This window comes from Gouania willdenowi, chromosome 7 (assembly GCF_900634775.1).
Source record: "Gouania willdenowi chromosome 7, fGouWil2.1, whole genome shotgun sequence".
NCBI classification, from domain to species: domain Eukaryota; kingdom Metazoa; phylum Chordata; class Actinopteri; order Blenniiformes; family Gobiesocidae; genus Gouania; species Gouania willdenowi.
The window spans coordinates 30,143,485-30,167,957 of NC_041050.1; the positions used below are offsets into that span (position 1 = coordinate 30,143,485).

Sequence of the window (24,473 nt, forward strand, 5' to 3'; positions counted from 1 at the left end):
ATCGTACCTGCTTGAAAATGAACTGGTCGTCCTGGTTGAGCTGCCATGCAGTGACCACATGGATGGTGGACATCACAGTTCCACTGAGCACGGCTGCCCTCATCCTGACCGGCAGCAGAGTGTAGATGATGTAGATGAAAAACACTGTCCACCAAATCCCCTCAGAGGCACTGCGGGGGTAAACCATCAGGACCCCAAGAACCTGCACCACGATCAACACCCCGATCACCAGGTAGCTCACAATCCACATGTAGTCCTGGTGGAAGCCGTTGCGGTTGCACACCACCATCATGGCCAGGAATACAGCCATGGCCACGGACAGTACTGAGATATAGGCAATGCTCATGGTTGTGTGTACGCAGTGGAAGGCCAGCATGACCCCGCACACCACCACCAGCACTCCCATTAGCATAGTCAGGGAGCTCTGGTTGAGCCTGAAGAAGTAGCGCTGGTACAAACGCTCCAGCTTACTGGATTGAAATTTCTTGGATTGGAAAACCCAGATGAAGCGTCTCCAGCAGTCCGCTGGTGTCATGGAGCAACATCCACCCTCTGCCACGTCTCCTGATCCTTCCTCCTTTCTGCCATTCAGCTCAACATCCTCAAACCTCAGGTCCACAGCTTTCACACCCAGATCCCCGACTATCCTCTTCCCATAGTGGTCCTCCTGCCAGGCACAGCGCAGACCAAAGTTGCCCCCACTGGTCCCTGCTCCACAGTGGTAATGCTGAGGGGCCACATTAGGGGTCTCAAAATCCTCAGAGTCCCTCAAGCAGCTCATGTAATGTGGATTGCAAAGCGAGGAGCTGTCCTTCTTCCTCTTGTTGCCATTGCGTTCTCCCCATGCCGTCTTCCGCTCGTCCACTGGGCCTCTAAAGAGACCCCTGGCCCACGACATCCTGAGCACAATGAACAGAGAGCATCAACAGCTAACCTTCCCATCCATTGGTTTCAGAGAGGAGGATTAGTGGATCTACTCACCTGTGTGGGCTTTCCTGTGTGTAGCAACACTGTGCACTTTGGCCAGGCCACTAGTTTATCCCAGCAAACACACACCATGAGCTCCGACTGGCCAGAGGATAAAATAAGAGTCTGTGTTTAGGCTGCACTCCTTTGGAAGAAATAATTAGAGCATCAACTCCAGAAACCAGCTGGTGCCTTCATGAACCGTCTGTTTTCCTGGGAAAGAAAACGGTTGAAAAAATAATACTTGAGATAATATTCACTGAGAATCATGATTGTAACATATTTAGAAAAGACAAAGAAGAATGTGTAAAAAATGCATATGTAAAGTAGAGCATGGTCTGCAGTTTGTGTATACCAGTGGTTCTTAAACTTTTTTTTTTGTACCTCAAGTACCCCCTTTGTCTGACTACAACATTTTGCTTAGAAAAGAATTCAAAAACAACTATAGGGCACAATGATGGAATGAATGAGTGATAACACACATTTTAAAGAATCTCATTTTGTAAACAAGTGGAAATAAACAGTATTTAGTCCAGTGGTTCCCAACCTTTTTTAGGACTGTGACCCCATTTTGATATCAAGAACTTCTGGCGAACCCATAGACCTTTTTTTTCTTCCTATAAATAGTTTTTTTATTGTGTTCGAGCTCAGGTTTCTTTTTCTTTTCTTTTTTTTTACTGCTTTTTAGTTGTACTACATTTATATTTAACAAAGTGAAAGTATAGAAATAGACTTTTTTTTTTTAAGATTGGGTGTTCTTTTAGTAATAATTAATAAATAACAAAAATGTAAAAATCTATTTTAATTTTTCTAAAATTTCAGGCAACCCAATTTAAACTCCAGGCGACCCCACATGAGATCCCGACCCCAAAGTTGAAAAACACTGATTTAGACTCTCTCTCTCTCTCTCTCTCTCAAGTACCCCCTGTAGTGCCATCGCGTACCCCTTAGGGTACACGTGCCCCCATTTAAGAAACACTGGTATATATGATGAGTTTTGCAAGATAATTTGACAACAACGGAAAAAAAAAAACACCAACCTGTGACAGCATTTTTATCATTCTTTTTAGTTTCATCTACAAACACATCAAAGCGTTGCAAAAAACCAAAAAAAAAAAACCTCAGTCACACAGTCAACAGGTGCAACGGGAGGATTAGATAATAACGCTGTTCTGTTTCACCACTGTGCCATGTATTTCTACATTTCTCAAACCAAGAGGGAGGATGAACGACTCCCCTTTAAGGACAGCAGCACTCTTTGGCGCTCTGTCAGTGCAATCTGCTTCTGACATCTTGAGTGGGCAGGGACGGTGGTGCTCTATTTGACAACAAAGGCCTTGTGAGAGGGCACCATTAGAGATCAAGAGCTCTCCAGTCCAGATTAAATTGTCCATGCTTCCCCCATTAAGCTTTGATGACTCACTATGGCTGGCTTCTGGTAGCACATGTCAAGGACACCGGTAACCTCTATCTAAACCTAATAAGCAAATCTCTGCCAGTATGAGAGCTGGCACTATGAGGGACACCTATGAACGGCACATGTTTACATTCATGTGAGGTAATACCTTTAAGCAGGGGTGGACTAGCCATCTGGCTTACGGGGCATTTTGGGAGGGTTTTTTGAGGTGGTGCGAATGAAGGCAGACATTGGTAGTAGGTGATCAAAAATGGTCCAAAAGTGGCAAAAACGTGGCAAGAAAAGAGTGAAAAATGACTAAAATGGGCCAAAAGCAGTCAAGAGTGGCCAAAAAATGGGCAAATAAAGCGGAGCCAGATGGTATGTAATGGCAAAGGGTAGCTTAAATGGGCAAAATGTGGCAAACAATGGTGAAAAAGGGCAAAAAGAGGCAAAACGTAGGGGAGAAAAGAAACAAGTGGCATTTATTGGGCAAAAGTTAGCTTATTTGGATGAAATGTGGCCAAAAAAATTCGAGAAAGGACAAAAATTGGTTAAAAGTGTCAAAATGAACTTGCAAGAATTGACAAAAAAATAGGGAGAAAGTAGTATTTATTAGCAAAAGGTAGCTAAAATCTGAAAAAAATGGGCAAAAATTTAAATTAAGACAAAAAAAGTCACATGTTGCGCATTAGTGATTTAATAACGGCTTCTACATGGTGACCGCTGATAATGTAGTGAGCTGGTCTGGACAGAAAATGCCAGGGATGAATTTTGGTCCCAGTCCACCCCTGCATTCAGGTATATCAGGGTTTTAAAAAATGGATAACATCCATATCAGCTTTTTCAAAGTCACAAAATGATTGGTCCAGAGCTCAGCCTATGACCTCCTGTGCTTTAATCAAAGTAGGTGGTCAGTTCATCCCCCTTTTCCTGCAGTAATCAATCACGTCACTCCACGGCTCACCTTTGATACATATACCTCAGTTCAGACTCTTGTGTAACACTATCTGTGCAGCATGCAGCAGCCATGGATTTGCATCAATCTGCACCAAATCAGGACCACGTGGACTTTAGTAATCTACAGTCCTGGTTTAGATTAGGTGCTTTCCTATTGACCTCAGTAGTGTGAGATGTGTGTTTTTTTTTTTTTTTTTTACCAACAGGCAGAAAGAAACTCCTCTGTCATCACTGGTGTTTAAAGGCATATTTAGGTTGTACATGTGTCTGGCTGTCTGGCTGTGGGCATTACGTTACATCAGTGATTATCAATGGTTTCTGGCTCAAATACTCCCGTTCCCTTATTCCTGAATGGAAGTACCCCCTTTTTACGTTGTAAAAACAATATTTAGTGCTTCTTGGAAAGATTTATTTCTACAGTTTTTATCATTTCCGGGACCAAGACTGACCTTTCTATTTTCAGTTTATGTTCTAATCCAGTGGTTCACAATCTTATTTGTCCCGTGTACCCCCCTTATATTATAAGTAACTAAGCAACTTTTATGTGATTTCTTCAATAGTGAGTTAACGCGGTCTCCTTTGTAAAATGTGGCTAATTGTTGTCTCCTATTGTCAGAAGTGTGATGAAATTGTTTTTACAGCATTACAAGGAAATATAGTATTTTATTGAGCAATAGCACGGTTAGCTTGTGATAAATTTGTCCAAAAAAATAGCCTAAAATGGAACTAGGAATGTTTCCTGAGTATTTTTAAATGAATTGATAAATCTTTCTGAGTACCCCCTGTAATGTGCTCCTGTACACCGAGGGGTATGTGTACCCCTTTTTGGGAACCACAATATCAAGATCATTATTATGATTCACTTCGTGATACATTATTTATTTTAATATTATAATTTATTTATTTTATTTTAAAATCGCCATATTTTCACTGTTTGTATTTATTACTTTTCCACTCTCTCTCAGGTCAAGTACCCCCTGTAGTGCCATCGCGTGACCCTCGGGGTACACGTACCTCCATTTGAGACACCCTGCATTACATAACAGGACGATCAGGGGACAGTGCTCTCCGTTTTTCACCTCTTTAACCACATTGCGCACGGATGGAGGGGGACACCGGTGGTGCTGTGCGCCCCCGTATGTGCGCTGCAGAGGAGAGCGCACAACTTATCAAATCCACATTCAGCCAAAGCAAGTTAAAGGAGCATGTGTGCACGATAGAGGAGGGACGTTCATGTAAAGTACGTGTGTGTGTGCGCACCGATGATGGGACGGATGGGATCATCACAGAACAGAACAGCTGCAACAACACACGCTGCACGGAGCGGTAACGCTGCCCTGACTACATCTCAATTAGCTTTAAATGAACGAACACACTGCGGATCTGCAGCCTGTGTGTGTGTGTGTGTGTGTGTGTGTGTGTGTGTGTGTGTGTGTGTGTGTGTGTGTGTGTGTGTGAAGGTGTGTGTGTGTGTGTGTGTGTGTGAAGGTGTGTGTGTGTGGACTTACCGTCGGATCGTCCAGCAGGAGGAAGTGTGTGTGACACTGCAGCCCGATACGGATCTGTGTGTCCGGGAGGAGGAACAGCCTCCGCGCTCTGTCTGTCCATCCAGAGGAAGAGTGTGTGACAATCCCCACGCCTCCCACTGACACACACACACACACACGCACACACACACACACACACACACACACACACACACACACACACACACACACACACACACTCGTCATTATTATTATTCTCAGACTTTCCTACCGTTTTTACATCAGCCTATAATAACTCTACTGTCCCTGGTTCTAACAGTATGTAGCCTGCAACATGAAGCTTTACTACCATGCTTTGTCAGACCACCACCTAGTGGAGAAGATTCAATTATTCACTTTCACAAACCAAGAGTTTATTAGAGGTTTTCAACCTTTTTTTGGGGGGGGTCGTGACCCCATTCTGATATCACAAATGTGAAATCATGACCCCAGAGACATGTATTTTTTTTTCCTGGAATTAGTTTTTGATCATGTTTAGGAGTTACAAATACACAGTAGCCAGTATTAGTGCACAAAGTGTGCCACCTCAGATATTTTTTTAATAATAATAATCATAATAATCATAATAATGGCTTAGATGTATATAGTACTTTTTTCAAGGAGACTAAAAGCGCATACAGAAACCATTATTCATTCACACCAGTCACTCACATCAGTCATACCAGTGGTAAGCTAGAATGCAGCCACAGCTCCCCTGGGGCATACTGACAGAACTGTCGTACCCATTCATACAAGGCAATGTAGGTAAAGTGCCTTGCCCAAGGACACAACAACAATGGCTTGGATAGAGTGGGATTCGAACTCCAAACCCTTCGGTTGTTTGAACAACCCACTGAGCCACAGACGTTCCTAAAAAATTTTATGCTGCATTTTTTTTAAAACTAGATTTATATTTGAGAAAGTTTAAGTATAGAATACAGTTATTTGATATTTAACTATTACTATTACTATTTAGAATTTTAATCTCTTTTTACCTAAATTTCTTTTCTCTTTCTTTTAGCCAATTACTAGGCATTTCAAGCGACCTAATTTTAATTCCAGGTTGAAAAACACAGCTTTAATGCCAAATCTGACCAATCTGAGCTTTTCATTTAGCCAGTGGGACAAAGTAGAAAAAAAAAAAAAAAACATAGACCAGAGGTTCCCCACCTCCGTTGGGTCGTGACCTCATTATGATATCTTATCACAAATGTCCGACGTCCCCAGAGACATGTATTTTTTTTCTAGAATTAGTTTTTGATCACGTTTATTTAATTGTGTTACAAAGGATTAGTGCATAAAGTAAGTACCCCACCTCAGATATTTTTATACTGCATTTTATTTGAACTAGATTTATATTTGAGAAAGTTCAAGTATAAGATACAGTTGATATTTATTCATTATTTATATATTCAGAGTTTTCATCCATTTTTACCGATGTATTTTTTAAAAAAAAACAAAACAATTACGAGACATTTCAGGCAACCCCATTTTAATTCCAGTTGACCCCACATGGGGCCCCAAGACCGCGGTTGAAAAACCCGGCTTTAATGCCAAATCTGGCCAACTTGAGCTTTTCATTTAGCCAGTGGGACAAAGTGGAAAAATACAGAGAAAAAAGCACATAGGCCAGTGGTTCCCAATTAGTAATATCATGACCCCAGAGACATTTTTTCTTCTTCTTCTAGAAGTAGTGATCGTGTTTATTAAAGTGTGTTCCAAATACACAGTAACCTCAGATATTTTTATACTGTATTTTTTTTTAACTAGATTTATATTTTAGTAAGTTTAAGTATACAATACAGTTGTTTGATATTCATCTATTATTTATATATTTAGAATTATAATCAATTTTTAACTTTTTTAATCAATTAATAGACATTCGAAGCAACCCCCATGTGGGGTCAACTGTTGACCCCACATGGGGTCCCGGGCCCAAGGTTGAAAAACCCTGTTTTAATGTCACATCTGGCCAACCAGACCTTTTTAATTAGTCAGTGGAACAAAATGGATCAGCTATGGTTCTGTTCTGAAATCATTTATCACTGATCGCTGTGCACAATGGGATTGGCAAAACTAGGGCACTCTATTATAGAAACTGCACTTTTTATATCAGGATTTTTCTTCTATATGTCCCACATGAGGTTAAAAGTTGAATGTATATGGCTGCTGAAGCCCTGAGCTTACAGTGAGTTTGAAACTCCAGTGTAAGTGTTAAAGTGTAGAAAATCTGTCATTGCACAACCAACCCTGAGCAGAAAACATCTTTTTTTCCACAAAACTTTTCTCAAGCTACGCTGCAGGGACCCCAGGGCTCTATGAAGTGTGGGGTTGCAAAATCATTCCTAAATTCATGGTTTATCATCCATCCATCCATTTTCTGACCTGCTTGTTCCTGTTTTCAGGGTGGCGGGGGTCTACTGGTGTCTATCTCCAGCTCTCAATGGGCATTAGGCGAGGGGTACACCCTGGACAGGGCACTAGTCTAACTCTGGGTTTATCATTCAAACATGTAAATATGTATTTTATAGCTGGGCCAACACATGTAAAGAAAAATTGGAGCAAATGCAAAGACAATCCAGCCATTGTTTCTTAATATCTATGATAAAACAATTCTGATATAACTTAATGACAGGTGAAATGGTAGTAGTAGATTAGAAATCCTTTTTCAGACTGGGTCAGAATGTACTTTGATGTGTTTATACAAGTTTAAACCAAAATTATGATTGGCAATCCCCCCATATTCTTAACGCAATTAGTAAATTAATTTAAATTAAACTGTAGTTACCATCCTGTGAGACTAATGCTGGTCCAAACTATCCTTGGCCACAGCTTGGAGCCTTCCATGTTTTCCTCATGTTAGAACTTTATTGAGTGGACGACCAGAGTAACGAGTGTCTGAGAGATTGTGTTTCTTCTATACACTGATGTAGCTGTTTGATTTGTGCACCACTAAAACCAGTTTCACAGTGTTTATTTACACTGAACTGTAATGACTTTTCCCTCTTTTAAAAACACACTTATTTACAGTGCTGGCTGGTGTTCTTGAATAAAAACAATAAATCAGAAAATGTGTATTCAAATTGTGTCATTTGGACTTCTTGCCAAGTTTTATTGTCTTAAGGTTATTATCCTATACAACAATTGGCTTAATGAAATAGTATTACTTGTGCCATTTGCAAATGTCATCCACCCTCCGGACTTTGTACATCTGCAGTCCCGTATTAAATGGAGAATATTGGACTCTATTTGAAGACAGATCATTTTTGTATAATGTACCCAAATATGATCAAATTACCTGTTATACCTTGTAATTGATTTAATTTACTTTATTGTGCAATTTTGTGTGTGTTTCTAATCACTTCGTAGGCCTAAAGTGTCCTTTAGTGCTGGAAAAAAGTGCTTTTAAATATAAATTATTATTATTATTATTATTATGATTAGTTTTTCTATTACAAATAGCTCATTTTATTGTATATACTGTATATCAATGTACATGAGACAGTTTAAAATTATATAGATTACTGTGTGGTGTGGTGTACCCCTGTAAATGTACAAGATGTTAAAACAATACATATTTTTTTGTCATGTATAAAGAGTCTGGTTTCTTAAAAAATTAAAATAAAAAATGACATTGTCGGTCAAGATCCATTTGTAAGTCAACAAAAGCTTCTAAATCCCAACTGTTTTATGACTTTATATTATGATCCACCAATTAATAATGTGTCATCGTAGCATTTTAAACATGGGTTAAACTTATTATGCATTGTTGTGGTTTTAAATGGAAGCCTACACGTGTGTGTTTCTAGTGCAGTCGGTAGTTGGCGCCATTGCTCTCCAGTTGTCTTTTCTACCTTCAATGGTTTATCAAATAATCTGCGTTTGTGAACCACAAGACAAGACGAGATTTATTGTGTTTTCTCTTGGTGTGAGACTTTATGAGTATTTTTATGAGGTAGATTTGTGTCGCTATTATTCAATAATAATAATAAAATAAAAAAATAGCTTCAATCAAAAAAAAAACATTTGATTTTTTATTTTTTTTTTTTTAAACTTCACTTTAATTAAAAAAGACACAATTTCAATCAAAGAAAAAGTGTTCAAATGCAAATAAATATTTGACACCCAAAATATAGCATTTGAACACTTGTTGAAAAAGTAGTTTTATTTATTTTAAAATACTTTTTTGATTGAAGCAACTGTTTTGATTAAATAATAAAGACTCAAATAAAAGTTAAGTCTTTGACGAGGTAAGAGTTGTAGTATTTTTTAGGCCTTACAGTAAGATGAAGGTTTATGGGTTGCTGTCAGAAGTATTGAAAGTCCCGGTTGATGGATTTTCCAGCATGATACATTTTAACACGTGATTTAAGTGTGTTAGGTCTCACGTAGCTCTTGTATTTAAAGGAATCCTCCACTGTTTTTACAAATGTGGCCTAAAACCTTTGAAATGTCCTTATTAGAAGATACAAAACACATTATTTTGTGCAATATTCATTTTATTAACTTTTAGAACTAGGACTACTTTACCCTGTGTGCCGCCATGTTGAAATGACGTCATTGGTGACGTGATAGGCCCCTTAAAGTCCATTGAGTTCTATGGGAGGTGAAACATTTAGGATAATTTAGTAGCTTTTTCAGTCAAAATGACAACTTGTGCTGCTTTGGGTTGCTCTAACAATCAGTAAAACTAAAACAAAAAAGTTGACGTAAACCTCTTTTGTGTGCTGAGATATGATAAATTAAAACCGTGACCTGAAAAAATCTGTGGCCACAGGGGGCGACAGTTCCCACTCTGCTGTTTCGTAGACGCCATTAAGAAGAGAAGAAGAGCTAAGTGTGCACGTAAATAAAGGTAACTATTTATATTTTGTAAATGTGTTTTTTCCTTTTCTTCTTCACTCATTATTATTATTTTTAAACATTATCTTTAATCATGGAATTAATAAATGTATTTATCTACTCCATCCTTCTACCATTAATATTTTATTTTATTGTTTTTTGTTATTACTATTTTGTAAATACGTTTTTTCCTTTTCCTTTATTTATTTATTTATTTATTTTTGTTCAATTATTATCATTAATCATTGAATTAATAAATCTATTTATCTAGTTCATCCTTCCACCATTAATAACCAACTATCATTATTTTTCTTTATTTACTATTATTTTTAATTATTACGATTTTTCTAAATATGTTTTTTCTTTCCCTTTATTTATTTATTATTATTATTTATCTATGCCACACCTGTCCGATCCATTGTAAATGATCCTTTTTATTTGTTTGGACCTGTATCGCCTGTTGCCTGGTTGCTTCTTAGGATTTTTGTCACAGGTGTTTTTGGCTATCCTATTAGCCATGACCAGATTACCTATTTATAGGGACTGTCAATATATAAAACACAACATTCACACACGTTTATTGTGTTTGAGTTTTTGTTCATTTTATTTATTTATCACCAAATGTTTCATTGCTTTACAAAATAATGAATCGTTACAACAACAACGACATCGACTCAAGAACACATATTATTTTCTTTGATGTTTACAGTGGAGCGCACATACTTCACACTGTTGTGCACAACGATGACAGGAAGTTGGTTCACACTTCACAGTCACTGGGTGAATTATGAACGTTAACTGATCGCCACAATATTATCCGTTGTATGAACACCATCGGCAAACAGAGAAGCCCCTCCCCTCGACGCGCGTCCCGAGCATCTTCGACACCGGTGACAAGCGTCTGCATTCAATGAGCACAAGCGTTCAACAACGCGCACGAGGCACGATTTTGACGTCCGAACGGCGTTCGGTGTGAACGCACCATAAGATCTTTAATAGGGACGTTTCAAAAGTTTTAGGGCACATTTGTAAAAACAGTGGAGGATTCCTTTAAGCCGTGCCCTTCAAATGCTAATAAGCAGAAAGAAATAGACCATTGTCGAAAGGAAGCTTCATTATCGGTTTCTCTGGTGGGATTCTGAGAAATCAAATGCAGTTTAGATTATTCTTCGATCAAGTTTTAGTGAATTTGTTTTCTTTTTCTATCCATCCCTCAAATTCAAGCCTCATCCATTCATTTCACTCAAATCGACTGACTTTTATTTATTTCTGGTTGAACTCCAAACTCCTATTCTCCATCCCAGTCTACACATGGACGTGATGACCTGTTAAAGACACCTTCGTACATATTCTTCACACTTCTGGCCACTTCCCCAGTTCACCAAAGAAACATGTTTTTACACCCAGAGCAGCACACATAAAGAGATTACATCTGACCTCTAACAGTGGCAGATGCATCCACTCATGCCTCTCCAATCCAATCATCCGTTCACTGCCCAGACAACTCAGCACCCTTTCACACTAGCCTACTACTACTACTACTACTACTACTACTACTCAACTGATAACAGCAATGTATTGTTAGTGACATTAAGGAATCAGTCTGATATTTACAGTATACTGGGTGTTTGTCTTTAATGTGAAATAATCATGACCTGGATAATTCTGAATGCAGTTTGATGCTACGTTTAATGGCATTTATAGACACATTAGTCCTGAAACTGACGGTATCACGCGGCTCTAGCTCCATAAAGCCTGCTAAAAAAAAAGAGGAAAAAAAGATCTCCTTGCAGAAAGCTGGAAAATATCTAAAACATGCAGGATTGTAGCCTTCACCAATGAAGGACACTACACTTTATCTTGGCTCATAAGTGTTGTAAACATTCCCTCGTCAGGATCACAAAGCTTGTGCAAAAGAGACCGATATCATATACAAAAGGACACAGACAAAGGTTTTGAGTTCTCCAAGGTTTATTGCAAAAGAAGCATTGAATAATCAAAACACGAATCAACAAAATAAAAAGAACTCGACCCAAAGAAACAGAAGAAGGGTGATGGACATGATGAACCATTGTACCAGCCACCAGGGTTGGGATTATTTATTTCATTGTTACCGCGTTATATATAATTCATTATATATGAATTATATATTAATTCCAATCAAATGGGGGACAGTACTGCCGTACCTGTCCCCCATGTGATATGTTATTGTCCTTCATGTTTCTTGGTCAGGATGTAACTGAAACTGAAATTCCCCTCTCGGATTAATAAAGTATAATCCAGCGATCAATGAATCAATTACAATTATGACAATTACAAATGGAATTGGAATTGAAAAAATATATTGCTGTTGTAACAATAATTGTATTGTAATTCAGTTCAGATAATTGACTTTGTAATTGTAGTTGACATGAAAACTATATAAAAATGTGTCAAATACAATTGAATTAGATGCCACCCTGGAGAACCATGTTACAGTTCTATGGCTTAAACATACTTAGTTAACATTTATTAAAATATGTTTCATATCAAGTTTACCTGTCAGTGAATCTTGAGGATCCTTTTACCTTTTAAAAAAAGTGTAAATCGATGGGTATACTGACAGAAAAAAGGCTCAGACGCACACATAAAAAAAATATTATTACCAATATTTTTATGGATAAGGAAGCCTAACAAGGTAACCAACAGATGAAAAACAAATTAGATGATAGATAAGGTTTTTTTTTTGTGTATTTTACAGCTTATTTAAGACATGGGTCAAAACTAACCTGTTATCATAAGAGATGCTATAATAGAACGCTAACACAAGTTTAATTTTATGGGGTATTTTAGTTAAAGATCAGTTATTGTGATTCATTGGAAGTGAACTTTAGTCATTTTTGTTGTATTTTGAAAAAAATAAAAATAAAAAATTGTCACCATAATTGGAATTGAGATGTAATTGAATATCAATAATTAATCGCGTAATTGTATTTCAAAAATGTAATTGACCCCAACCCTGCCAGCCACCACACTAACTCATACCTGTCAAGTTTTGGATTTGAAAATAAGGGAAATTTTCTGGCGCCCACTACCAGTCGTCCCACCCCCCCAACCAAGCTCCAGTATCCCTTATATTTTAAGACAGGTGTACAAGAAATCTAAAACAGCCACTTGTCAACAACCACTTACTAAATACAATGATGTGATTATAATCTGGTAGGTCGACCTTTATTAACATTGAAATGCTGTGAACATTCCTACTAGGGCTGGGCAATATGGACCAAAACTCATATATCAAAATATTTTCTCAAAATGGTGAAACATGATATAAATCTAGATAACGTTATCAAATAAGGTCTGAAAGACAATTCTGGGTTAAATTTGCTGATGCATAATGCTACACGGGAACATTTATTAACAAACAGCTGATCAATATGTGCACTCAGAAATCCATCTAACTGAGCTTTACTTGCTGTTCTGAGTAAAAGCAGCGACTCCTAAAACTAGTATTTTGATACATAATAAGCTATTATATATATATATATATATATATATATATATATATATATATATTGAAAATAAGGAATGTATATGTATATTGATATATGAAATATTATAGTTTCCTATATCGTCAAAATAGAAAACTCAATACATCTTGAATCTCGATATATTGCCCAGCCCTAATTCTTAAATTATAAAACAGCCTAAATAAAAACATAAATGTGTATATGAAGCACATGTGTTTATTCAATATACTAACAGTTTATATACAAGTCAACACATTACATATTTACTGTTAATTTCATATTCTTTGTCTTAAGTTAGACGTTTACATGTTATTTCATTACATATTTTCTTTTAATTTCTCATGCTCACTCATGTGGTTCTCTGGTATTCACTAATGACTTATTAGACACATTTGTTGCAGACTTTACATCCTTTAACACTTTTTTAAAGCAGTGTATATTTGTGGCGATTGTGATTGGCTGATTTTTCATGGTGACTTACGTGGTTCCTTCCCCTGTGGGAGACGCTAAACTCTGAGTTATTAATCTAACAGAATGTGTAGCTGTGTCACATCCTGCTGCTCTTTAGGAAGATAAACTCTGTGTCTCATTTTACAAGGTAGTTACACCAGTTCTTAGTTTGTTTTAGCCGGAACGTCTTCATTCATCCATCTTTTCTGATGCATAGCCCGGTGTCATACTCAGTACATGACACCGGGCTACCGGACTCAAAACGCCCCTCACTTTGTTCTTCTTCTTTTACTTTGTCTTGTTGTTGTTGTTGTTGTTGTTGTTGTTGTTGTTGTTGTTGTTGTTGTTGTTGTTGTTGTTGTTGTTGTTGTTGTTGTTGTTGTTGTTGTTGTTGTTGTTGTTGTTGTTGTTGTTGTTTTTCTTGTGTACACTAGTTAAAATCGCTACTCCTCTATTGTTCGTGAATAGATCTGGCTGAAATTTGGTAGCTATAATTTTTGGATGTGTACGTATCAACGCTCAAAAGAAAGAAATTCGATTTCTCATTTGTTTGAAAGACAAATATTACAACGGTTAGTGGTATCGAATCATTGGCACATACCAATCTATAAATGGGGCCCATTACCCCGTATGTGTCACGGGGGAGCCAGGGGGACCCCATTTTTCAAGTGACTACGCCTCCATTAGTTCTTGTTAGATCGGAATGCAGTTTGGTATCAATACTCTATGAATGAATATGATGAGACGCTCGGAGCCCTTTTTTTCAATTCCATTTTTGGTCATTTCCAAATTTATGGGAACAGAGTCATGTGATATATAATTTCAAAGATAATTCAACGTAGATTACGATTATGCCTACAATTCGATTAGGGGTCCGGCGGCTTACCCCCTTTTTGGGCAATTTCCATTATAGTCGTTTTCTCATTTATTTGTGAGTCAAATATTGCGACAGTTGGTGGTACCGAATCATTGACACATACCAATATATAAATGGGGCCCATTACTCTGTATGTGCCACGGGGGCCCCATTTTTCAAATGACTACTCCTCCATTACTGCTTGTTGAATCGGGCTGTTATTTGACATTGATGTTTTATGAGCGGTTGTCAAGAGCCTCTCGGAGACCTTTTTGAAAGGGGGGGGACGGGGGCCCACCCCCTTTTCCGGCAATTTCTAAATTTATCGGAACATAGTCATTTGATATATCGTTTCAAAGGCAATTCAAAGTAGATTACCATTTTACGTCGCACAATTTCATTTGTTTTACTCTGTGGAACCGAGTCATTTCACTGAATTCTTGTGAACGTGCTATTTAGTGTGGAGACGTTCCGTGGGCCCGGCCGTAGTTCATCAGAACTTGTTTAACTCGGTGTCTGTCCACAGCTCAAATAGTAGGGAGGTTTAGCCCAAAAAATAGGTGTTTGATTTCAAATCATGATGCAAAGATCCCCTTTGGTATTCAAGTACCTTAGGGTCATACAAATAAATATATCCTAGGACACAAGTTAGATCACACTTTGGATAGGAAATTGAAGCTTTATTTAAAAAATCGTCATCAATTTGCCTGAAATTCTCTAGAGCCCATATCTTTGCTTCTGTTATAGCCATAATGGCACGTTTTGTGTCAAAATGAAGTTTTTGGGGGTCAAGGAATCCAATAAAATAAGTTTGAGTTTTCCCCTTATTATGACAAAGTAAGGGTACATGTGCACATTTTACATAAACTGACTTTATTTATATTTTCTATCAAAAATCTAGATTTGTTTTAATTCAAGTAATGCAGCTACCTCTGTTTATGAAATTTGTTCAAAGGAGCATGAGCTTTCGGTCAAAAGTCACTAAACCTCCCTACTAAAAACCAGGCGTGTACATGTGTGTGTGCGTGCATATGTACTGTACGTGCTTGAGTGAATAGGAGAGCCCTGACTGCTGTGGTTGATTGGCCGTGTTTAAATGAAAGACGCTTTAGAGGAAGTGTGGGGCAGCAAACTGCTGGATCAGTGAAAATTGAGAGGACATCCATCCATCCAACCCTGAGAAGAACCACTTCATTCTAAATAAAGCAGAGCTCTGTGAAATTATACAGCAGATTAGAAAAAAAAAAATAGGGCATCGCTGTATAGTAGCAATCAATGAATTGACTGTGTATCTATTTTAAACCATTTATACTGTACTTACTCCTGTTTCTCTATCATGTTGAATATGAGTAATGACATTTGAGCTTTGATATAAGCCCAGAATAACTGCTCAACACATTACATTTAATTTCATGCTGAGCAACAAATCCTTCTGAGCCCTAAACCTTTCAATGAATTGATAAAAAAAGCTGTGGAAGTCAATGCAGGATTAGTTAAAGGGGGAAAAAACTGAATGAGGAAATAAAAAATAAAAAAAAAAATTACATTTTCGAGAAAAAGATAAAGATAAAAGGCAAAATACAACAAAAAATAAAAATCCTACATCCAGTCAGAAATTTTAATGGGGGCGACTCTGCTGTGCGAAAAGTACAGCTCTTGCATAATTTATTAGAAAAGCTGTAATCTATCCATCCGTGTGTCTGTGCATATGGCTTTTTTTGTACTGTCATTGATAACGCCAACCATCCTCAAACTGGATGTTTCCCAGTGCAGAGGCAGCTGGAGCTTCACCAGAGCAGCACCAGCACCAGCACCAGTCACATTGTTTGAGTGAGCTGCACACTTTCCTCCAGCTGTTGTTGTTAACTGTTAACGCTGTGGCTTTTACACATGCTGCAATGTGTGGGTGACCACGGTGACTGCGGATGTCCCTGAACAATTCAAGCGTCTTTCTGCTTAACGAGGTTGGTGGTTTCTTAGTTTTTGGGAGAACTGATTCACAATGACTTGGCTCACAGTCACTGAACAGTCAGACTGACCTCTGAGGTGTCTTTCTCCTGGTGTCGTATGTATGGATCCATCAGCTGCTGATGGCATGGCAGAGATTGGTGCTTTTGTGTTTTACACTAAATCGGTTTAAGCTAAGGTGAAAAATTGCAAGTGGAATAAGCGACGTATATATCTAAATCATACTTTGTTCTTTTAGAGACAACATCATCATCTAAAGCAGTGGTTTTCAAACTTTTTTTTAACTCAAGTACCCCCTTTGTCCGACAACTACATTTTTCACCGAAAACTGTGAAAAAACACCTATAGAGCATAGTAATGGAATGAATGAGTGTTAACACACATTTTGTATGATCTCTTTTTGTAAATAAGTGGAATGAAATGGTATTTAGTGACTCCTGAATAGATTTATTTTACAGTTTTTATCGTTTCTGGTCGTCTTCTGCCTGTTATGGGACTAAGACTGAGTCTTGTGTTTTCAGCTCATGTTCTGAACCAGTGGTTCTTAATTTTTTTTTTTTTTTTGGATCCCGTAGCCCCTTTCTCTTATTTCTGAATCCAACTACCCCCCGGATAGATTTATTTCTGTAGTTTTTATAATTTCCGACCAGCTCCCACCTTGTATTTCCAGTTCATGTTCTAATCAAGATCATCATTAATACTATGATCATCATTTTGAATTAAAATGAATATTATAGAACCCTCATATTTTTAATGCTTCATTTTGTTATTAATTTTCCAATTTCTCTCTCTCAAGTACCCCCTTTAGTGCCATTGCGTACCCCTATTTGAGAAACAACCCCATGTTTTTAGATTTTTTTCATTTGGAAATTTTCCTCTCTCTCTCTCTTTCTCCCAAGTACCCCCTGTTGTGCAGTTGTATACCCCTAGGGGTACACGTACCCCCATTTGAGAAACATTCATCTAAATGATGTTTTGGAAGTCGAATAGGCACTGACCACCACAGCTAATAATGACTAAGTCTTGTTATCAAGTTCATTTGATGAGCACAGCAAAAATAATACACTGGGAAGATTAATATAATTCTATTGCACAAGGTAAAGGAACTAACTTTGATCATACGGTCATTATAGCTTGGGGTCCAATATTTTTAGATATTTGTCCAATCATAAATATTCAAGTGTTTATTCTAACTCATCTTAGTTTAATGATGGATTAATAGAACCTGATGAGGTCTCACAATAGATTTCATTTTCACATCTTCTATTGTACATTTGTCTGCAATAATTGCACAGGATGTTCAGTATATATAGAAGTCCTTTATCATCTTGTATTATGTGTATTTCCACTAAAAGAAGCCAATACATTCGTAGGCTAACCAAAGGCGATGCTTTTAAATGACGAGTCAATTTGTTTTCATTTGAAAAAGGAGAGGTATAAGTGTTTAAAAGTGTGAAAAATTACCTTTCTAGCGCTACAGTCCATAATGGTGGTGTAAGTGTAAGCTGCAAGATGTGTGACAAACCTTGAGAAATACATGTTTTTTTTTTTTTTATATCATTTATGCTTGTATACATAAAACAATCAAACTTTGCATTTCTCATTTAATTTATTATAAACGTTCACATGTCAGTTCCGCTTGCTCATTTTAGTTGCTCAAATTAATTCTACAATTTTTTTCTAGTTTAGACAATATGTGATTTTTTGATAAATTCATAGACAATTTTGAACTACTTTTTTAGTAATTGAAATAATGCCTGGAACACTATAATGGGAAATCTTATTAATTATTTACGGAAGAGGATTAGGGTCACTGAATTCTGACTTTAATCACAAATAGTGACTTTTTTCTCAGAATCTTGACTTTATACTCAAAATTCTAACTTTGATCACAGATTCTGACTTTTTTTTTGACTCAGAATTGTAACCTTTATCTCAGAATTCTGACTTTAATCAGAAATTATGACTTTTTTTCTCAGAATTCTGACTGTTTTCTCAGAACATTAATAATAATAAAAAAATAAATATTGGATCTTGGGGTTTTTGTTTCAGTGGGCCTAATCTTCTTCCGTAGTTAGTTGTATAAACCTCATGCATATTAGAAAACGGGGGTTGGTTGAAATCTGATTTAATTTATAGTGACATTTTTTACAGTGAGCAGCAGTCTGAAGTAGTCTTGCAGCATTTATAACATATTTAGTGGCTAAAGGGAATGATTTGCACATTAACATCAACTTCAGATAAACACAACACTAAACCCTACATTAAAGATTCAGTAGCTTCAATAATAAAATAAATAAATACTGCATGCTTGCACACAGAAAAGGTCTCATGGTTACATATATTTTGTCAGTTCAGACAAGTTTTCATTGTAGTGGATTGAACACCGTCAGACTTTCCATGCACTAAATGTGTCGTCCTGTCTTACGCAGACATGAAATGATGATGAAACTCTCACAGTGTCATGGTAGTCTGTTTACCTCCTGCTTCCTGTTTGGCATGCAGACTTCAGACTATGTTAAAACTCAATCTTTACCTGCACGTCTAAACACATACTGTACAAAACTCAGTAAAAGGATTGGGCAGCAGCCAGGTGTCGTCTCACTCCTCTATCAGAAAAAAAAAAAAATTAAAACACTGTAACCCAAACACCTTAAAATAGCTCCTCATGCATAATGCACCACAGCAGCTCTGCACACAGCGAGGGAGGCTTCACATGGGATGGACTGACGCTACTGCACTCAATGCTTGGATGAAGATTCTGAAGCTGCTCTAGCGCAACTGAGTTTAACTTTCCTACCGTCATCCATCATATTTTATTCACATCTGCTGCTCATGCTGTATTTGAATGGATCTCTCCCACATCTCTCTTGCTTTTCCTTCTATATCCTTTCATCTCCATTGCTTTTCTTTTTCCCGCAACACACTCTAAATTCTGAATTTCAGAGTCGCTGTCCAAAGACACCCATTTCTGGAGAAAGATCTGAACCCATATTATCACATGAACACTAAAATGTCCTTGGTTGTATGGGACTTTTGGCAGGTTTTTGCTATGGAAACAAGAAGAAAACTATCTTACCTTCATACATTTATAAACACACATAGAACTGAACAGCAGAGGCAGCTGTCAGAGAGCAGTCGCCTGTGACATCTACACAATACACTCATAAAACCAAAGTCATCACTTGGGACACCTCCATATGTCTAACTTAGCTCCCACATTCCCTCATCAGCGCCACACTTCCCATCTAAACTTTTGTCTTGTGACACGTTACTGAGGCGGGACAAAATGTCATGGAAGTGAGGACACTCGTTTCTCCTCAGCTGTGTGAGTGTAGGTGTTTGCCTTTGAGTAAGGGCAACATGCTGACACAGTGATAAATGCTCTTTTTTGTAAACCATTATACAGGTTTTGCAAGGACCATATTTTTAACTTCACACTATCAGCCACCTTTACCATTTACCAATGGTGACAGAGCTGCCATGCAAGGTGCTAATCTACCATTGGAAACAACTTAGGGTTCAGCGTCTTGCTCAGGGGCACATCGACGGGCGTAGTCTTGAGATCAAACCCTCAACCTCTGAATAGGAAGGCAGCTCTTCTACCACATGATCTGCAGAGGCCCAAATCTAGGATCCAGTCCTAGTAGCACTTGAAGTTACTGCACATGTGCAGTAGGAGGCCATTTGATAAATGTACATTAAAAGTAGAGCCTGAACAATAAATCGTTAATTGTCATGTTAAGGAGAGTTTATCCCAGTTTATTCATACGTTTTAAAGATAGTATGACTGCTGCATTTCTTTTCTTTTCATTTTTTGTTTTTCGCAGCATATGGTAGATGGATTTATATAAAAACCACTCCATGCTTTAAATAACAATATCGAAGATTATAAAATAGTAAACCTAAATTGGGCTCATCCATTTATCCTTTTTCTGACTCGCCATGTTTTTGGATTGTGGGAGTATCTTGAGAAAACCCCCTGCAAGCACTGGGAGAACATGCAAACTCCTCACAGAAAACACTCAAGTGTCTACCCCAGGGTTTGAACCCAGGACCTTCTTGCTAACCACTATTCCAATGTTCCAAATTTGGCTCTTTTCAGTGTAAAATCCCTGCTCTGAGCCTTCTTAGTTTCGGCTTTCTTTGGCTATTCACACGTTTTTATTATTAGTTTCAACCAATCAGCTGCACGTTAATGTAAAACACATGGATACATAAGCAACTGGTAATTATTTCTAGTGAAAGCTACTTCAGGAAACTGTGTGTTTGTTGTTTTCATCGAAACAAGATCAACCATGCTGAACTGATGAATATCTGATACAGCGCGTCACTATGGCGTCATAAACAGTTATAATACCAAGCCCACTGAAAATGAAACAGTGTTTGTGAGATAAAGCTGCAGCTGCAACTCTACTGAAGTGAATTGTATTAAAACAGGGTGTTAGGAGGATGCTTCAGAGTGAACTATCTATTCAAAACATCCCCGGTAATACTGTGGTCATGGAGCGTCGCATAATAACTATTAAAAGTCCCACGTCCACCGTTAATATAGGATGACTATACACAGTGTCCTACTTTACCTCATACTGCCATGCAGGATTTATTAGGCTCATAAAGTCACAAGTTATTGTCTTCATTAAAATCATTTTGAGATGTTTCCAACTAATATATTTATACACTGGGGGAAAAGCACTGCATTTATTCATTGTTTACAGTTTGTCTGTTCTTCTTATTTATCAGTGTTTACAGTCCTTATGTTGACAAGTTGACCTTGTTACTAATTATAGTTCCGTCTTTTAAATGCAATAGTGTACTGCTCCTCAAATCATGTTTTGGATATTTGTGTTCATGTACAATATATAAACATATATCAATGTTCTTCTTTCATATATCAGGAAATGTATCTGTTATCATCCAATTTATTGGTTATTGTTCGGGCTCTAATAAAAAATATTCAGTAATTACCTAAAGACATATGTTCAAAATAACATTTGATCAACACTAATTAAACACAGTGATTTTATTTAGGAGTCTTTGATCTTATTGTGTCAGATAGATGCTGTGGAAGCCAGCCCATAATAAATGTGAAAATATTAAATCTTTGTGAAACAAGTCACTATTTGCACTGGGGTGATGAAAAAAAAATTAAAAAAAATCAATACTCAATTAATAATGATTTTATTATTGAAGATAATGAATATGAATTGAACATTAAAATTATTTATTCAAAAGAGGATAATAATCAGCAATAATTGAAAATCAGATCAATAATTGTTATTCATCAAAAATCGGTTTGTATTCTAAAAGAGACTTCAATAATCGGAATAAAATAGAATCGAGAAATTATTTTATTTTAATTTTTTTATTTTATATTTTAGTTTTGTGAGAATAGAATTGTTTCTGTTAAACCCAACCTGTGATCGATTGAACTGTTTTTTACTACTTTGTGTTATTCTAAATTCTTCATTATGCACTCTGATAGCTTTAGCCCATAGTCATGAAACTGTTTTTTCATTAAACATGAAATTGTATGTTTTTGTGTGGGTTTTTTTCCTTTATGTTTTTAAATTCCTGAGGTTGGGAATGCTGACTGTATTGGTTTCACGACCTAAACAAAACAAAAAGCCAGAATAAAAATGCGTTTTTGTGTTTCTGTTAAAATGGATGAACCCAATAAAACATTTAATGGCTATTATTATGGTATTTTCATCAATAGTTAAAATATTTAGTGCTTTCACATATTTCTTCCATGTTTACCGTCCATTCATGGTTATTCTGGGAAGAATAAACCTGACGTATTCCGGGATAAACTTCTAATGGTCGGACTGTAGAGGTGGGGTGGTAGAGTTAAGGAGAGAGGGCTGGATGGATAATGTGTGAAGCAGAGAGAGCCTCACTGACGTAGCAGAGGTTCGTGTTGTGAGAGTGGTGGAGAATAGGAGGGGGGGTGGTGGTGGTGGTGGTGGTGGTGGTGTGAAGACGGAGAGAGACATAGACTGCTTCCAAGCACGCCACAGTTCACTTCAGTGTTACCACAGAGAGAGAGCACACCATGACTGCCTAGCAGAGAGAGCGAGCCAGAGAGACGGGGAGAGTGCTCTCCTATGCACCTCCATCTGAGTAAGTGCTCCACTATCTCTTCTACATCTCTTCTCTGTGCTGCAAACTGCAAAGACAGCACTGATCCACCATCAGTGGGTGTGTGCAGGCTTTTTGAGGAGTGTCTGTTAAGATGGTGATAAAATATGTGGGACTAATTTGGAGAGATTGGATCATTTTTGTGTTGAAGTTTGACTTGATGATGTTTTGGAACAAATGGACTTTTCATGAACATTTGAGTCTTAAAGCAAACTGATCCGTGTTAGAATTCTTCACAATTAGCGTTGACATTTCCATGTAAAGTCAGTTCCACTAAAGCAGGAAAATGGCTTTTAGGGCATTTGTGTGACTGTGGAGCAACCGTGGAAAGCTGTGGGCACATCCATGATTCCTCTGTTGGTGGGGGAGAGGAGTGCATTATGGGACCGCTAGGCTTCCTGTGCGGGGTCAATTAAATACTGCATGAGACAGAGCACTAAAAGCCTGTCCCGTGAGGAGCCAAGTGCTTTGTGTGTTCCACTGTGTGCGTGCGTGCATGTAGATGCGTGTGTGTTGAGCACATCAGTGTGCAATGTCTTGATTAAATTTGATGAACCAGCAGAGTTTAGAAGGAAGAAGATCCCTCACCAGCTTCTCTCTCTTACACTTTAAAACCAATGCCAGTCTAGGTTTTTGTTGTTACATCATTAGGCAACAAACAAATAATTCTGCCCACATGATCACACTGTACGCCCTCTTGATATGTGCACAAGACAAAAGACTAAATTTCACTAACATCTGGTTCTCTTAACTGTAGCAAGATTCTAGAAACCTTCCTAGAGCGTTCCCTCAAACCTGCCAGAAAACACAGTTTCTAAAGCTGGAATATGTGAGTATGTAGGACAGCATTACATATTGATAAGCCTGACATCTCTTCAGTGAGCTCAGCCCAGTAGTCGAGCACGAATGAGGCCTAACCTCCAGTCTAAATCAGGTCAGCTTTTAACAAACATCTGATTTAATGAAGAATGCTGCAACGTGTGATCGTACACAGCTCTATGTGGGTTAGCGCTATCCTCAGTATGCTTTGAAGCAGTTTGGTGAAGTCAGGTTGAGGGAGTCCTGAGGGGACGAGAGACTTAAGGATGCACAGCGTATCCAGCAAGGCCAAGTCAACGGTGCAGATAAGAGATAGCATTTCTTGGCAAAGCCATCCTTCGTCCAGCTCATTTTCCTTTTCTGTCTGCTGATTTAACTGTCAACTCATCACAGATGCTTCAAAATCCTCGTATTTTCACATTTGTAGCAACAATATTGTGTTTGTGAAATGAAATGGACTTAAAGGGTGTTTTGTATAGACAATGATCTGCTATCCTGAGGTAACATTAGAGGAGGGTGGAGCCGCTGAGAACAGTATGGAGTATCAATCTGGACGGTTTTCATATTGATCTCCGCAGCTCTTCTCCCTGCTTCTAAGATCCAGCTTTGCCTGTAATGCTGCCTCAGCTCCAGCTACGAGCAAATATTGAGAGGCCATCTCCAAGAGTTAAACGACAGTTGAATATCTACAATCGCTTTTTGGCTATTGTCTCACAAGAGTTATTTACAGCTGCTTAAAAAACAAACTTATTTCTCAAAGAGATGAGAATGTGAGTTGAAAGATGCCTTTAGTGGAACTGTAGGTTTGTAGCAGGCTATGGTTATTTAGGGAAAGAGAAGCTTGAACAGGAACAGCATTTAGAAACTTTCTGTCGACGAAGCAAAAAAGTTTCGATGACCTTTTCAAATATTAATACTTTGGCTGTGTTCGAAATGGCACACTTCGTACTATACACTACAAACTCAATGAGTGTCGGATGATGATTCCTATAGAAGTATATTTACAAGGTTCCCAAAATGCATTTCAAACCTACAACGAC

General features: G+C 37.7%; 1 protein-coding gene across 1 annotated transcript in view; it reads right to left on the minus strand.

Annotated features, from left to right (window-relative positions):
- LOC114466520 (adenylate cyclase type 6-like) overlaps positions 1 to 4,962 on the minus strand; it is a 56,168-nt gene extending 51,206 nt beyond the window's left edge. The window contains exons 1-3 of the mRNA XM_028452014.1: positions 4,831 to 4,962; positions 982 to 1,179; positions 8 to 899 (exon numbers count right to left, since the gene is read on the minus strand). Of these exons, the coding sequence (XP_028307815.1) occupies positions 8 to 898 (891 nt within the window). The 5' untranslated portion in view covers position 899; positions 982 to 1,179; positions 4,831 to 4,962. The remainder of the gene's footprint in view (positions 1 to 7; positions 900 to 981; positions 1,180 to 4,830) is intronic.
- Positions 4,963 to 24,473: the final 19,511 nt, after the last annotated feature.